Source organism: Mycothermus thermophilus (assembly GCF_041956435.1).
Source record: "Mycothermus thermophilus strain CBS 625.91 unplaced genomic scaffold VTJ04scaffold_1, whole genome shotgun sequence".
In the NCBI taxonomy this organism is placed as follows: domain Eukaryota; kingdom Fungi; phylum Ascomycota; class Sordariomycetes; order Sordariales; family Chaetomiaceae; genus Mycothermus; species Mycothermus thermophilus.
The window spans coordinates 1,120,418-1,136,310 of record NW_027191427.1 but is presented as its reverse complement, the minus strand read 5'-3'; the positions used below and the strand labels follow the sequence as shown (position 1 = coordinate 1,136,310).

The 15,893-nt window shown below is 59.1% G+C and overlaps 1 protein-coding gene across 1 annotated transcript; it reads left to right on the top strand.

The window, feature by feature from the left end:
* Positions 1-226: 226 nt before the first annotated feature.
* Positions 227-15,244, top strand: VTJ04DRAFT_394 (uncharacterized protein; the record flags this gene model as incomplete). The annotated part of the gene is made up of 2 exons (XM_069361894.1): positions 227-5,746; positions 5,816-15,244. 2 exons carry the CDS (start codon positions 227-229, stop codon positions 15,242-15,244), a joined length of 14,949 nt encoding a protein of 4,982 aa, XP_069223004.1.
* Positions 15,245-15,893: the final 649 nt, after the last annotated feature.

Genomic DNA, 15,893 nt, shown 5'->3' with positions numbered 1-15,893 from the left:
CAGCAGGCACGCCGCAGGCTCTTGGCTGCTGAGCCCAGGCAGCTTCAGTGGATTCCACACCCCTGTCACCCTTCTGCAAGATGCCCCACTATAACCTTTCAGAAGAAAAAAAAGTTCAAGATCCCAAACACAGTGAAATCTCGATGTAAGTTGCACTCACAACCAACTTATTCGAGCCGACTCCGACAACGATACTGGGCCCAATCATCACCTCGACACCTCGAGGATGGCCAGTATCGACGTGAGCCGGCAGAGGCAAGCTCTGCTTGGCGATGCCTCAACATTACAACATCTCCCACGCGAGCTTGTGCTCGTTATCCAAGACGGAAACTCACCTAAGATCCTCGAGGCCATCGCTGATGCGGCTCTCGTCTCCCCGGCCACTGATCACATATTCGTCTATTTCGAGTCGGTCTTTGCGGATATCTGTGCCCGATGGGTTCTCTCATACCCTCGTAGGGATGTCCGGGTTATCTCATCCTTTGCCCGGGTGCTGCCCTTCGCCCCATCTCTTTCTGTCTTCCTCATCGCCCATCTTCGCGAGGGCCGGCCGTCGTCCGGGACAGCCTTGGAGGCTTTTGACTTGACGGCATTCCCAGAAGCCCAACTCGCACCCCTTCTCTTGTCATTATGGCGTCTCAACAACTTTGACAAGTCCACCTTCTCCGTCCTGTCTCGTCCTTCGCAGCTCCAGTCTCTCTTCACCCACCAGAATCTTATCGTTCGGTATCTCGCCATCAGGCTATTCTGCCAGCTCCATGATGCCGCAGACCAGAAGCTCGAGGCCATGTTGGCCTTGCACATCCCCAAGGACGCCAGCCTTGTGGCTGAGTTGGACGGGAGGGAGGTGGATTATGCGTTCCTGGGCCTGTATGAGGACGCAAGGAGTCGGGAGATGCAGCGCCTTCGCAGTAGTCTTCTTCAATCCGGCGACGCACCAGCAGAGCCGGAGCCCACTCGGGCACTCAGCACAATGCAAAATCTTACTCCTCTTGTTGTCAAGTATGGCAAGACCCTTCTCCCTCGGCCATTGGGCCCCGTGAGCACACCGGCCACTCTCACCCTCACTCCGACCACCCTGGAGAATCTCGAGGGCCTTGCCTCCCTGCTTCTGCAGCCAGGGCCTATCCTTCTTCACGGACTCTCCGGTGCTGGAAAGACATCCCTGGTGCACGAGGTTGCGAGAGAGCTGGGTAAACAGCGTGAGATGGTCACCCTGCACCTCAACGAACAGACAGACGCCAAGATGCTCCTCGGCTTGTACACGACCGACGCGAAGCCCGGCTCCTTCCAATGGCGACCAGGCGTCCTGACCACGGCTGTCCGCGAGGGCCGATGGGTTCTCATCGAAGATCTTGACCGCGCTCCTACCGAGGTCATGAGCACGCTGCTGCCCCTCATCGAGCGCGGCGAACTGCTGATTCCAGGTCGAGGAGAGCGCATCCAGGCATCCTCAGGGTTCCGCCTCTTCGCGACCGTCCGGACTCTGCTCGGACTGAACGACCGTGAGAACCTGCCGAATTTGATCGGCTTGCGCCTCTGGCGCCTCCTCCACGTCAAGGCGTTGCCGAGGGACGACCTGAGACAGGTTATCGACGGTACTTACCCCTTATTGCACAAGTACACACCGGGCATCCTGGCCGTCTTCGATCAACTCCTCGCCTGCACCAGCGGCTCGACCCGTCTTGCTTTGGGCCGAAGCGCCCTCGACCGGCCTATCGGCACCCGTGACCTCCTCAAGTGGTGCGCCAGGCTTGATGCCGTCCTGCGCGCAGCCGGCTGCGTGACTGGCGACGAGCCCATCACCGACACCACCCGGGACCAGATGTTCCTCGAGGCTGTTGATTGCTTCGTCAGCAGCATGCCCGACCCTTCGGCCCGCAATCTCCTGGTTGCCACCATTGCCAAGGAGATGCACCTGTCGCCGGAAAGAGTGCAGTATTACTTGACCGGCTACATTCCGAACCTGGTAGACAACGAGTCGCGATTGACGGTCGGCCGCGCATCGTTTGCCAAGCCGAAGCGTCCCAGCAGCCGGGTCGCGAAGTCCAAGAGGCCCTTTGCGACGACGGTTCATGCTAAACGGCTACTCGAACAGATCGCAGTTGCTGTTCAGCACCGTGAACCACTGCTCCTCGTCGGCGAGACCGGTATCGGCAAGACGACTGTGGTCCAGCAATTGGCTGAGTCGCTAGGTCACCAGCTCGTGGCGGTGAACTTGTCCCAGCAAAGCGAGGCCGGTGATCTCCTTGGCGGGTTCAAGCCTGTCAGTGCGCAGAGCCTCGCTATGCCCCTGAAAGAGGAGTTCGAGGACCTGCTTGAGAAGACGGGCGTCTCGGCCGAGAAGAATAAAGAGTACCTCGAGCGCATCGCAAAGCGCTTTGCCAAGGGGCGCTGGAAGGAGGTGTCCAAGGAGTGGCGCAAGGCGCCTCAGATGTTCGAGGCCATCGTCGCCAAACTCGAGAGCAGCCAGGCGCCCAGATCCGATGCCGCAGCAACAGGAAACGGGGACGGCAGCCAACCGGCGAAGCGTCGCAAGACTGAGTCAACCAAACTGCAGCGTCTGCGGGACTTGAAGCCGCGCTGGGAGCGGTTCGCGCAGAGTCTTGACCAGTTCGACCGGCAAATCGCCAGCGGCTCGGCTGGGTTTGCTTTTGCCTTCGTCGAGGGTAAGATCGTCAAGGCGGCACGCAACGGGGATTGGGTTCTCCTTGACGAGATCAACCTTGCCTCGCCTGACACATTAGAGAGCATCTCTGGGCTGTTCCAGCCAAACCCTTCGCTCCTCTTGTCCGAGACGGGAGAGATCGAGAGGATACAAGCGCATCCCAACTTCCGCGTGTTTGCTGCCATGAACCCGGCCACCGACGTCGGAAAGCGCGATTTGCCTCTTGGCTTGAGGTCACGGTTCACGGAAATCTATGTCAACAGCCCCGATCGAGACAAGAAAGATCTGCTCACCATCATCAAGACGTACCTCCGGGGTAACAACAGCAGCATCGATCGGCTGGCCGATGATGTCGCTGATCTGTACTTGGAGATCAAAAAGCGAGCCGAGCTCAAGCTGCTCGTCGACCAAGCCAACGAGGTGCCTCATTTCAGTCTCCGTACGCTGACCCGCGTCCTGACGTACGCCAACGACGTTGCTCCGCTGTACGGTCTCGAGAGGGCGCTTTACGAGGGTTTCTGCATGTGCTTCACCACGCTTCTCAGTGAAGAGTCGGAGAGGACCGTCATGCCCTTGATTCATCAGCATCTGCTGAAGCGCGCCAACATCCTCAGTCAGCCCCCCAAGCGGCCTACCGACGGGAAGAATTACGTCTCGTTCCGTAACATGAACAAGGACCACCAGTACTGGCTTCTTCAGGGCAACGAGGTGCCCAAGGAGCGGGAGGACTACATCATCACCCCTTACGTGGAGAGAAATCTGTTGAACCTGGTCCGCGCCACGTCCACCCGAAGGTACCCGATCCTTATCCAGGGACCGACGTCTGCCGGCAAAACGAGCATGATTGAGTACCTGGCCAACTACACGGGGAATAAGTTCGTGCGCATCAACAACCATGAGCATACGGACCTTCAAGAATATCTCGGTACATATGTGTCAGACTCCGAGGGCAAGCTGAGGTTCCAGGAGGGTGTCCTTGTCCAGGCCATGCGGGAAGGGTCGTGGATTGTGCTCGACGAACTGAACCTCGCGCCTACTGACGTTCTCGAGGCCCTGAACCGCCTCCTTGATGACAACCGGGAATTGTTGATCCCAGAGACCCAGGAGATCGTGCGCCCAGCCGAGAACTTCTGTCTGTTCGCCACCCAGAACCCTCCAGGGCTGTACGGTGGTCGCAAGGTGCTGTCACGGGCGTTCCGCAACCGTTTCCTGGAGCTGCACTTTGACGACATCCCGGAGAGCGAGCTCGAGACAATCCTGCAGAAGCGCAGTCGCAACACGGCTCCATCCGACTGCCGTCGCATCGTTGCCGTGTACAAGCAGCTCACGCGCCTGCGCCAGGAGAGCCGCGTCTTTGAGCAAAAGAACAGCTTCGCCACGCTTCGTGACCTCTTCCGCTGGGCGCTGCGTGAGGCCGATACGCGCCAGGAGATTGCCGAACACGGGTTCATGCTGCTTGCAGAACGTGTGCGCAAGCCGGAGGAGAGGGACGAGGTCAAGAAGGTCATTGAGGAGGTCTTCAAGGTCAAGATCGACCCAGAGAAGCTGTATGACCTGGAAACGGCCCCTGAGCTGAGCAACGTGCGTGCGAGGAACAGCCAAGGAGTTATCTGGACTCGTGCCATGCGCAGGCTGTACGTGCTGGTGAAACGCGCCATCAAGAATAATGAGCCCGTCCTGCTGGTCGGTGAGACGGGTTGCGGCAAGACCACTGTCTGCCAGCTACTGGCCGAGTTTGAGAAGAAGGAGCTGCATATCGTCAATGCGCACCAGAACACAGAGACCGGCGACCTTATTGGTTCTCAGAGGCCAGTGAGGAATCGCGGCGCGATCATAGATGCTCTTTTCCGTGATCTCGAGGCAGCTGCCGATGCTCTGGGGAGGAGCAGAGACTCGTTGGAGGCGCTGCAGGAGTGGTTCCGGTCCTTGACCGCCGACGAGCTGGCGAAGCTTCCCGACGACCTGAAAACGAGAATCCACTCAGGAATGACGCGCAGCAAGGCGCTTTTCGAGTGGAGTGACGGTAGCCTGGTCCATGCGATGAAGGAAGGCTCTTACTTCTTGCTCGACGAAATCTCCCTCGCTGACGATTCTGTCCTGGAGCGCCTCAACTCGGTGCTCGAACCTCACCGCAGCCTGCTTCTCGCCGAGAAGGGCATTACCGACTCCTTCGTCCAGGCCGCCGAGGGCTTTCAGTTCTTCGCCACCATGAACCCGGGCGGTGACTTTGGAAAGAAGGAACTCTCGCCAGCTCTGCGCAACCGTTTCACAGAGATCTGGGTCCCTGCGTTCACTGAGGTCGATGATGTGCATGACATCGTGGTGTCGAAGCTCGACAAGCGGTTCAAGCAACGCGGTGGTGCGAAGGGGAAGCAATCCAAGCCTATCTCGCGCATCATCGTCGAGTTTGCCTCATGGTTCGGCAAGACCTTCCGCCCCTCGTCTGCCACGGCCTTCTCCGTCCGCGACATCCTTGCCTGGGTGGACTTCATGAATCGATCCTCATTCCCATCAGCAGAGCTCGCCCTCCTCCATGGCGCCGCGATGGTCTTCATCGACACCATCGGCGCCAACCCTTCGGCTCTTGTCGCGGTGGACCCGAGAGAGATGGGAGCCCACCGCCAGATGTGCCTCGAGCATCTCAGCGAGCTGTGCGGTGTCGACCTTGCACAGGCGTATTTCCAGGAGCCGCAAGTTACCATCACCCAAGACCGGCTCACCATCGGTGAGTTCAGCATCGAGAGGACCGTGTCTGGCGAGAATATCGCCGATGCAGGGCGCGAATTCACGGTGCCCACCACCAAGATGAACGCCATGCGCGTGATTCGCGCGCTGCAGGGTGGCACAAAGCCAATTCTTCTGGAGGGTAACCCCGGCGTGGGCAAGACGACGCTGGTCACGGCCCTTGCGAGGGCATGTGGGCGCCCGCTAACGCGTATCAACTTGTCGGACCAGACAGATTTGATGGACTTGTTTGGCACTGATGTCCCTGTGGAGGGTGCCGAGGCGGGCAATTTCGTGTGGAGGAACGCGCCGTTCCTGGAGGCGATGCAGAAGGGGGAATGGGTGTTGTTGGATGTGAGTTTTCCCCAGATTACACTATCGTGGGAAGTATGTTGGATTGGCTGTGCTGACTGAGTTTATCAGGAAATGAATCTGGCATCGCAGACAGTTCTGGAAGGTCTCAACGCTTGTCTTGACCACCGTGGAGAGGTCTACATTGCCGAGCTCGACCAGGTGTTCAAGCGCCATCCAGACTTTAAGCTGTTTTCCGCACAAAATCCTCACCATCAAGGCGGCGGCCGCAAGGGTCTGCCAAGCTCCTTCATCAACCGCTTCATCGTCGTCTACGCCGACGTGTTCACTAAAGAGGATCTCCTTCACATCACTGCCAACAAGTTCGATGCTATCGGCTCTGAGACTCAACACCGCCTCATCGAGTTCATGTCGAGGCTTGATGACGAGGTCGTCAGCCGGAGGTCGTTTGGTGCTCTTGGCTCACCATGGGAGTTTAACTTGAGAGACACTCTCCGCTGGGGTGATTTGCTCACCTCTCACAACGCGCTTTTAGCGGGCAGGGAACCGGATGACTTCTTGGATGTCATCATCCGCCAGCGCTTCCGGTCAGAGCGGGATCGGGACCAAGTCAACAGGCTGTTTGCCGAAGTGTTCGGACGGCCTCCTCGGGACCACGGCCTCTATCACGATGTTAATCCCTATTCCGCTCAGGTCGGGCTTGCCCTGCTCAAGAGGAACCCTCTCGCCCAACCGACTCCATTTCCCGCCATCGATCCGGTCCCGAGGCTGAAGGAAATCGAGTCCATCCTGATCTCGATCGAGCAGGATCTGCCATGCATCCTCGTCGGCCCATCCGGCAGTGGGAAGTCTGCACTCCTGGCCCACGTCGCTGCGCTCGCAGGCAAACCGCTCGTCATCTTCCCGCTCAACGCCGACGTCGACGCCATGGATCTCATCGGAGGCTTTGAACAAGCCGATCCTCATCGAGACGTGCAGAACTGTCTTTCGAGGCTCCGAGATGCTCTGCAGCTTCAGATCCTCCGCGCCCTCCCCCACCCAGTCCCTGATGCAGTCGTCGACCTTCTCGCAGCGATCCAGACCCTGAACGGCGAAGCTCACCACCAGTACGAGACTTTGCTGAACATGGTGGAGAGTCTGCGGTCAACTCAATCCATGCCAGAGGACCTCTCCCCCCTGCTCGTCGAGGCATCAGAAGTCCTCCGCAAGCCGCTGACGCTCGACAGCCCGCGGTTCGAGTGGCTTGACGGCGTCATTGTGCGTGCCGTGCAGACCGGTGCTTGGCTCGTCCTGGACAACGCCAACCTGTGCAGCGCATCCGTGCTCGATCGTCTCAACTCGCTGCTTGAGAGGCCCAATGGTGCTTTGAGCATCAACGAGCACAGCGGACCGGGAGGGGAGCCCAGAATCATCACGCCCCATCCGGACTTCCGGATCTTTTTGACAGTTGATCCGAGATATGGCGAACTCTCGCGCGCGATGAGGAATCGGTCGGTGGAGATTTATTTGGAGCCCCTGCCTTCTGGTGTGGAGGAGGTCAAGAGGATTGCGCCTGTCGAGGGTACGCTGCACAGGTTCCATGCTGCGGCTACCGTGCTGGACCGGCAGACGGAGATCGAAGGCGTTGTTCCGTTCGCGTTTGACGTCCTATCGCTTGGGGATACCGGCCGGTTGGATGCCTATGTGCAGGCCGTTCGCAACGGGTCTGGAAAGTTCTTGCCAGCGGCGCTGCAGATCCCGACAGTCATTCAGAATTTGGACCGGGTGTCGTCTTACATCAAGTCTGAAGAAGCGGCCGCTCTGAGAGAGTCTCTCGCAGGCCTGTACGAGGCTGTTCCCGACAAGATGCTCATGCCGCTGCACCCGCTCCTCAACCCCCCCATGGTGCACGTCCTGGAACAGCGCCGGGAAGGGCTAGCCTATTGGCTTGCTACCTGTTACGAGTTCTATCTCGCTCTTCGGGATGCGGAGACCGCTATGGAGGCCCAACTTTCCAAGGTCAACATCAGCAAGCCCTCCTCGATGAACTGGCTTCAGCGATCGAGCGTCGCAGACAAGGTTGCCTCGCTGTCCCGCGACTCGACAGTCCACGCTGTTCGGTTCTTGTCGTCGGTGCTTCGCACCCTCAAGGGCTTCTTCTGTGAGAAAGCGAGCGACCCGGGTGCTTGGAAGCAGCGTCGCCAAGTGCTCCGGCGACTCCTGCTCTTCTGGCGCCGGACGTTCCAAGCGTTGACGGGAGCGTCGTTCGACGAGGCACGTTTCCAGGCGCATCTGACACAGGCGTCGAGCTTCATGCGGCAATGCGCGTCTGCGTTGCAGGACGCTGGCGAGCAGGGGCTGCTCTCCGCCCTGGTTGGGTTTCTTGAACGTGATTTCGTCGTGGGCTTCAAGCTCTCCACCGGACTCAGCATGGAGGTGCTCTGGCACCGGCTGCGTCCGGACCCGATCCCCGACGCAAAGACCTTGGAGCAAGTTATGGAGATGGAGCGTCTTGCGGACAGGTTCGACGCGCTGCGTTGGAGAGTTGACGTGAATATCAACACACTGCGCACGATCCAGGACTCGATGGCGCGCGTGTACGCATTTATCCGCACCGGTAAGGGCGAGGCTGCTCACAGCCTGGTCAAGGAGGTTCAGTCGGAGATCTCAGCCCTTGAAGCAAAGATCGGAGAACACTCGGCTCCTCACCAGCCATTCTTCGCCTCCAGCTTCGAAAGCCTCCGCCAGGCCATCGTCCTGCACCAGATCTCACAGGGGGTCAGCATCCCGCCTGGCTCGTCTGACGTCGACGTCCTCGCGAGCATCCCCACCGCCAGCCTGATGCGCCTGCAATGCTTGAATCAGACGACGGCACTGCATGCGGTCGACCGCCTCCTGGTACAGGATGCGAGCGAGGCCGTTCATCCCTGGGAAGGCGCCCTGTCCGCGTCACTTCTGCTCCGGTACGACGCCGCGGCCTCGGCGAGCCTGACTCAGCTGCGCTCGCTTGAGGTTGAGATGCCCCTCATGGGCCGCGCGCTGGCCGCGGCGTCGGAGGCGATTTCCACGGACCCGTTGGTCAAGGTGGAGAAGTTGCTGTTGAGGCTGATGGAGGATGTGGTCGCCGCTCATGATGAATCATTCCGGGGGAGGCTCACGGCCGTTTACGAGAGCATGAAAGCGCAGAGTGGTGTCGACGGGCGTTGGTTTGAGCATGGCCGGCTTCCCTGCCGTCTCGAGGAGGTCTTCCCATACCATTCGTCTGGTGTCTTTGAGCGGCACTTCGGCAAGGCGCTGGTCGCGCTCGCGGCATCAGCAAAGGGATTCCAGCCGCGTTCTGCATCCACCTCGGTTGCCTGGGTCCGCTTTGCCCTGGGTTGCGTTGAGCTCTTCGTGCCGGACAAGATCTTCGATCCTCATTACCGAGCTCAGGTCGAGGCAGAGGAGCATCGGCAACTGTACGAGAGCCTGCAAAAGGAGATTGCCTCGCTTGAGGCCTTTGAGCTGGCGTTCACCGGCCAGAAGACTAGCCTCCGTTCTCAGCTTTTGGTCGAAGAAACCCAAGGTCTGGGTGAGCCTCCAGCTGTGCAACAGATCTACCGCCCTGACGTCGGCGAGTTGCGGAGTCTTCAGGGAGAATTCTCCAACGTGCTCAATGCGTTAATTGCGAACGATGTTGCGGCTACTCATCTGCGCTCGGTGATCTCGCCGTCTGGTAGCGAGGTTGCTCTTGAGGAGGAAATGGCTCTCGTTGAGCAAAACGTGGCCTTGCTGATCTCGCGGCTGACAACGAGGTTCGGTGCGTATCAAGACTTGACGATGCCTCTTGTCAGCTTCCTCCGCTGTGTGAGGCTGGGTCTGTCCATCAGCAGGGGCATCGCTGCGGGTGAAAAGGTGGAAGAAGAGGTTGAGAGCCATGGGCGGGCGCTTTCGGCTGTCGCCCCGTTCCTCGGCGGCACTGTCTTCCAGGCGGACACCAGCGAGTTGCCTGTTCGCACGCTTGAATTCCTATCGCTCGTCCGGTCCGTCGTTGCCATTGATGGCGTTGACGCTCTCCCGGAATCTCTTCGTCACTCGGTGCATGAGTCGTTAGCCGCCTTCCATGAGGAGTGGACCAAGAAGCTGGAGGCGGACCGCAAGATTGAAGAGGCAAAGACAAGCTTGTTCCGGTTCAAGGGCAGTCTGGAGGACCAGGAGGAGTACGACCAAGAAGAGTTCAACCAGCTCTTCCCTGACTACACCCCCGACGAGGACGGTCTCCCGAAGAGCAAGAGGCCGGTCCGCGGCGGCCGGGAGCTTGCCGTCCTGCTGGCTGAGGCACACGAGCAGATCTTCCTCACCCGCGGCGATGCTCAAGAAAGCATCAAGGCTCTGTGTACGCAGGTCGCCCGCCGCGTTGCTCGTGAGAAATGCACGGACTTGGAACTCGATCGTCGGCTACTTCCCGCGACGATCTTGGTGTTCGACCAACACGTCAAGGAGTTCAATTCCGCCGTCAGCACCTCCGACTACAACTTCTACGTAGACCCCAATCTCGCCGAAGTTCGCAAGCTGCTTGGTCTCGTCAGCTCGATCAGGACTCGCTTCCTCGAACTGCAAGGCATCGACGAGATCGCGCACCACCAGACCTTGGCCGACGTGGTGCTTGCCTGCGACAGGGTGCTAGAGATGGCCCTCGATGACCCGCTAGCCCGCCTCCTCCCGGCGATCGAACGGTTGTACGCGCATGTCTACGAGTGGCACGAAGGCGGCTGGGCAACCAAGGTCCACAAGGCCACTGTCCTGTTCGAGAAGCTGAGGGACACCATCTGCGACTGGCGCCGGCTGGAGCTGTCGAGCTGGTCACGGTTGTTCGACGCCGAGACGAAGAAGCAGCACGAGAGCGCAAAGTCGTGGTGGTTTATCGCCTACGGAGCCGTCATTGTGGAACCGTGCGCCATCTTGCAGCAGGGCATGGATCTGAAAGCCCATACCGTCAACCTCTTGGGTGTCCTCGAGTCGTACTTCACGGATGCGACCGTTGGCCAGTTCGCCGCGCGCCTCGGTCTTCTCCGGCAGCTCAAGAACCAGTTGGATCTGCTTGTTCGGGATGAGCCTGCTCTGGGCCTGGTTCGCGACTCTGTGGAGAATTTCGTTGCCCTTTACAGCCGGTACGAGGGCAAGGTCGCAGACACCATCAAGACTGGAAGGGCCCCGCTGGATAGGGACATGAAAGACGTCTTGCTCATGTCCAAGTGGAGGGACAAGAATATCGAGTCGTTGAGGGACAGTGCTCGCCGGTCACATCAAAAGCTATTCAAGCTCGTGCGCAAGTTCCGCGCCGTTTTGGAGCAGCCCGTCAAGCCGATCATTGATCAAGGACTCCCAGATGAGAACCACTCCAGCGGCCTGAGCTTGGGTCAGGGTGTGGCACCAAAGACCATCGAAAGCCCAGTCGACCAGGTTGCTATCGACCTGTGCGAGAGGATGCTCCCAGATCTCCCGAACCATCCTCAGTGGGCAAGACTCGCGAGCCCTGCTGTCGTCAAGGCCATGTCTAAACATGGTTCTCTCCCAGCCACCGCTGTCAACGCTGCCGGAACGGTGGACGTCTACATCACTGAGCTTGTCGCCGACATTTCTTCACTACGCAAAGAAACCCCCGACACCCTCACCGACGAAAACAAGGAACTCGTCCGTCACCTCAAGACCCGCAAGGTCACGCTCTACAGCGAGACCCTCAAGACCCTCCGCGCCATGGGTTTCAGCCGCAACCTGGGCACAAACGTCCTCGATAAACAGAAATCCACGGCCGTGGTTCTCGTCAGCTCGGGTGTTGTCGGCGAGCACGTCATCGACCCTACCTCACTCCGCGCAATCGAATACTTCTACCACAAGCTGCTCGACCTGGCTCCGCGGTTCCGCCGCGCCACGCTTGAGCATTCGGAGGACCTGAGCCGCGACGTGGTCCACAGGAGTGTAGGATACCTCGAGGGCGTGCTCCATGTCGCGTTCCGCCAGCGGCAGTTCCTGGCTAGGGTTGCCTCGGAGACCGGCCGTCTGAAAGGTGTCGTCGAGTCTGTTGGGACGATGTCCTCTGGTGCAGTAGGAGAGCAGTGCATCGCGCACAAGGTGCACGGCACAAACCATTCCCGCGTGGTGCGCTGGTTGGTTCCGATCCTCAAGATGGCAGGCCACTTGGTGGAAGTTCATGGCAGGCTGGGCGGCGCGGGCCATGCTGAGGTCCGGAGCAAACTTGACGGCTGGGTGGAAGCGCTTGCGAAGCTCGATGCGGCCTACCGCGCTCTGCCGCAGCTTCCGGACGGCTTCAGCTCCCCGGCCGCTGACAAGTTGCAAATTGTGGTGGAGAAAGAACTCGACGGGCTTCGGACTGGCCTTGCGGAGTTTGTCGAGTCCAGACCTGATCTTGCGTTCGTCATGCAACAGGTCCAACAATGGACCAGTGTCCAAGCGACAGAGGCCATGAACGGCGCGGCTGATGGCGATGATGATGTCAACAGTTTCGCCGCTGCCACTCTGACACTGTCGAGCAAGATCCTCGTGGCGCTGCAAAACTTCCGGAAGGCCGTCCAATCCCTGCCCCAAACCACCGACGACGCGGGATGGTTCGTCAACTACAGCGACAACCTCCAACAGTCCATTGAGGCTCTCCGCGTCGCGAAGGTTACTGCCGAAGTTGAGTCCCTGATCCACCAGCTCCGACCGCTCGTCTCCGACCAAGCCCTGTCCACCAGCTGCGCGCTTCTGCGCCTCATTCACCCGATCCTCTCCCATTACTCGCTCATCTGCGAGCAGAACCTCGCCCGTTTCGCCGACCTCCACCGCACAACCTGCCGGCTCGGCTACCAACTCGCGGCGTCGTTCGTACAGATCTCGTCGCAAGGCTTCTGCTCACCAAAGGAGGAAGGGGAGGAGACCTCGGGGGAGTCTGGCAAGGTGGAGAGCGGCACGGGCCTTGGTGACGGTGAGGGCGCTGAGGATATCAGCAAGGACATCAAGCCGGATGAGGACCTGTCGGAGCTTGCCCAGGATCCGAATAACAAGGGCCAAGGCGACATTGAGGAGAACAAGGATGCGGTAGATGTGGGCGAGGATGAGCTGGAGGGAGAGATGGGCAGCGTTGCGGGGGATGATGAGGAAGAGGAGGATAAGAAGGATAAGGACGAGGATGGCGAAGAGGAGGATGAGATGGATGAACAAGCCGGGGATGTTGACGACCTTGACCCGACGGCGGTGGATGAGAAGATGTGGGATGGCAGTGGCGAGGATGATGCAGACAAGGACCAGATGGGCGACCATGAGAAGGGGAAGAAGGACGATGACATGAGCGCCGCTGCTGAGGGCGACAAAAAGGAACAGCCGAAACCCGAGGGAGAGAAGGACGAAGCGAACGCCGCTCCTGACGAGGTCGGAGAGGAGCAGGGGGATGAAGACGCCGAGATGGAAGCTGGCCAAGAAGAAGAGGGTGTGCCGCAGGAGGAGCTCAATCGGCAGGATCAACACGTCCAGGAGACCGAGACGCTGGATCTGCCTGAGGATATGGACATTGAAATCGATGACGGGGAAGAAGGGAGCGAGGACGATGATGACTTGGATGATTTGTCAGATGTGGAGAAGCCTGAGGAGAAGCAAGCTGAGGAAGAGCTGGAGGAGGCACCGCGGGACGAAGACGAAGAGGGCAGAGGAGAGGAGGAGCATCAAAAGGATGAGAACATCCCGGAGGATGAGGCTGAGGAGGAAAATGAGATCGATGCCGCCGGCGACCGGGAAGAGGCCATGGACGTAGACGAGCAAGAGGAACAGCAGCAGGGCGAAGATGGTCAAGAGGAGGACAAGGACGACAAGAAACCTCCCCCGCTCCAGGAGGACAGCGCAAATGCGGACCAGGATGTCGCACCCAGCGATGTCCAAAACGGTGGCGGCCAGACCGAGGACGCTGCCATGCAAGACAACGAGACAGAGAACAAAGCCGGTCAGCGGGAGCAGGGCGCCTTGAGCAAGAGCGCCGCTGAGGAGGACAAGGCGCCAGGGAACCAGGGCGCCCTTTCCAGCATGGACCAGGAACAAGGACCTTCCGAGCAACCTGAAGATTCCGATGCAAGAGACGCACAACCGTTCAAAAAGTTGGGCGATGCGCTCGACAGGTGGTACCGCAACCAGCGCGAGATTCAAGCTGCCTCGGAGAACCAGCAAGACAAGACAGAAAAGTCTGCCGAAGACATGGCACGCGCCGAGTTCCAGCACCTCCAGGACGAGACGGCTGAAGCAGACACCCAAGCGTTGGGAACTGCCACGGACGAGGAGGCCCGCCCGATGGATGATGCGATGGCCATTGATACGGAGATGGACGAGGGCAACAACCAAATCCTTCCTGAAGACGACCAGCAAGCAGATGCCGGAGATGACGTGGAGATGGAGGACGACGCCGAGGCAGCAGAGCCCCAAGATGCTTCCAAGAACGACCGCGAAGAGGGCCGTTCAGGCGTGGCCACTCGCAAAGGAGCATTCGAGACGGACGACAGGGACGAGCTTCGTAAAATCGAAGAGGAGCAGCAGGCAGAGGATGAACAGATTCAAGAGACATCGACGCAGCTTCTGGCCACTCACCTGACCGAGCAGCCTCGACCAATCCGCGACTACTCCGAGGCGCTCGAGATGTGGTCGAACTTCCAAAACAAGACGCAGTCTCTCTCGCAGTCCCTGTCGTCGCAGCTCCGTCTCATCCTCACGCCCACCCAATCCACCAAGCTCTCGGGCGCCTTCCGCACGGGCAAGCGCCTCAACATCAAGAAGATCATTCCCTACATCGCATCGAGCTACAAGCGTGACAAGATCTGGATGCGCCGCGCCATCCCATCCAAGCGGGCCTACCAGATTCTCCTCTGCGTCGACGACAGCTCATCCATGGCCGAGAACAACGGTAGCGGCGGCAACGCCTCCCCCTCCTCCTCCTCCGCGGGCCGCCTGGCGCTAGAATCCCTCGTCATGGTCTCCCGCGCCCTCGCCTCGCTCGAGGCGGGGCAAGTCGGCGTCCTGGGCTTCGGCACGGACGTCTTCGTCGCGCACTCGCTGACGGACCCGCCCTTCGCGGGCTCCTCGCTCGACGCCGGCGCGCGCGTCCTACAGCGCTTCACCTTCACGCAAGACGGCACCGACATGGTGCGCCTCCTGCGCGCCACCATCGACCACTTCCGCGACGCCCGCCTCATGCAGGCCGCCAGCGCCTCGTCCGGTGCCCAGGATCTCTGGCAATTGGCGCTCATCCTGTCCGACGGCCTCGTGCAGAGCCGCGACCACGCGCGCCTGCGCCCTCTGCTGCGCGAGGCCATGGAGCAGAGGGTCATGGTGGTGTTTATCGTCATGGACGACGCCCGCGGGAGCAAAGGGCACAGCGTCTTGGAGCTCAAGGAGGCGCGCTTCGGCCCGGACGGCGTGCCCGTCATCCATCGCTACCTGGACACGTTCCCGTTCCCGTACTACTTGATTGTCCACCATTTGGAGGATCTTCCGGGTGCGCTGGCGGCGTTGTTGAGGACGTGGTTTGCTGAGGTTAATTCTTGAGGAAGAGTGGGAGGTGGATGATGATGTTGTTGTACATAGTTTTGTTTTGTTCTGTTTGTTAATAGAGAAATAGATCTAAAAGTTTTCCACACAATAATCAACAGAGGAGTTGCTTGACTTGTCAAACAATGCTCATCTGGACTCGATCTCTCAAGCATCATCTTCACGCTTACCACAGGACGTCATACCAAATGGCTTTTGCAAGAGTACCTCGTACTTATATAAGTTCATGGCACCCATGGGTCAGGTCAAGAGGAAGGCGATTGAAGTCACATATTTAGCTGAGCAGTTTCTACTAGTCGAAGTGTAAACTTTGTGCATACCCAGCAACCAACTTGATTCAGAGCCTCCCAAAAATAGCTACCTGAGATCTTCAATGCTCATGAGACTTGCTTAATCGAATTGACGTCCCCGCTCTCCTGTCCATTATCCGTCCATCCATCAAACAGACGTAGCAGGAACAAACACAATTGGAATCCCTGATAATTAGGCAGAGATGGAGAGAGAGGAGAAAAACGCCAAGAAACAGAAACCACAACTTCATCAATGCTAGCACGCCCATAACATGAACGATAAACAGCAAAACATCTTCCTCCCATCCTCTTCATTCCCCAATCCACCGGGTCAATACACGCACAACACTCCCTCG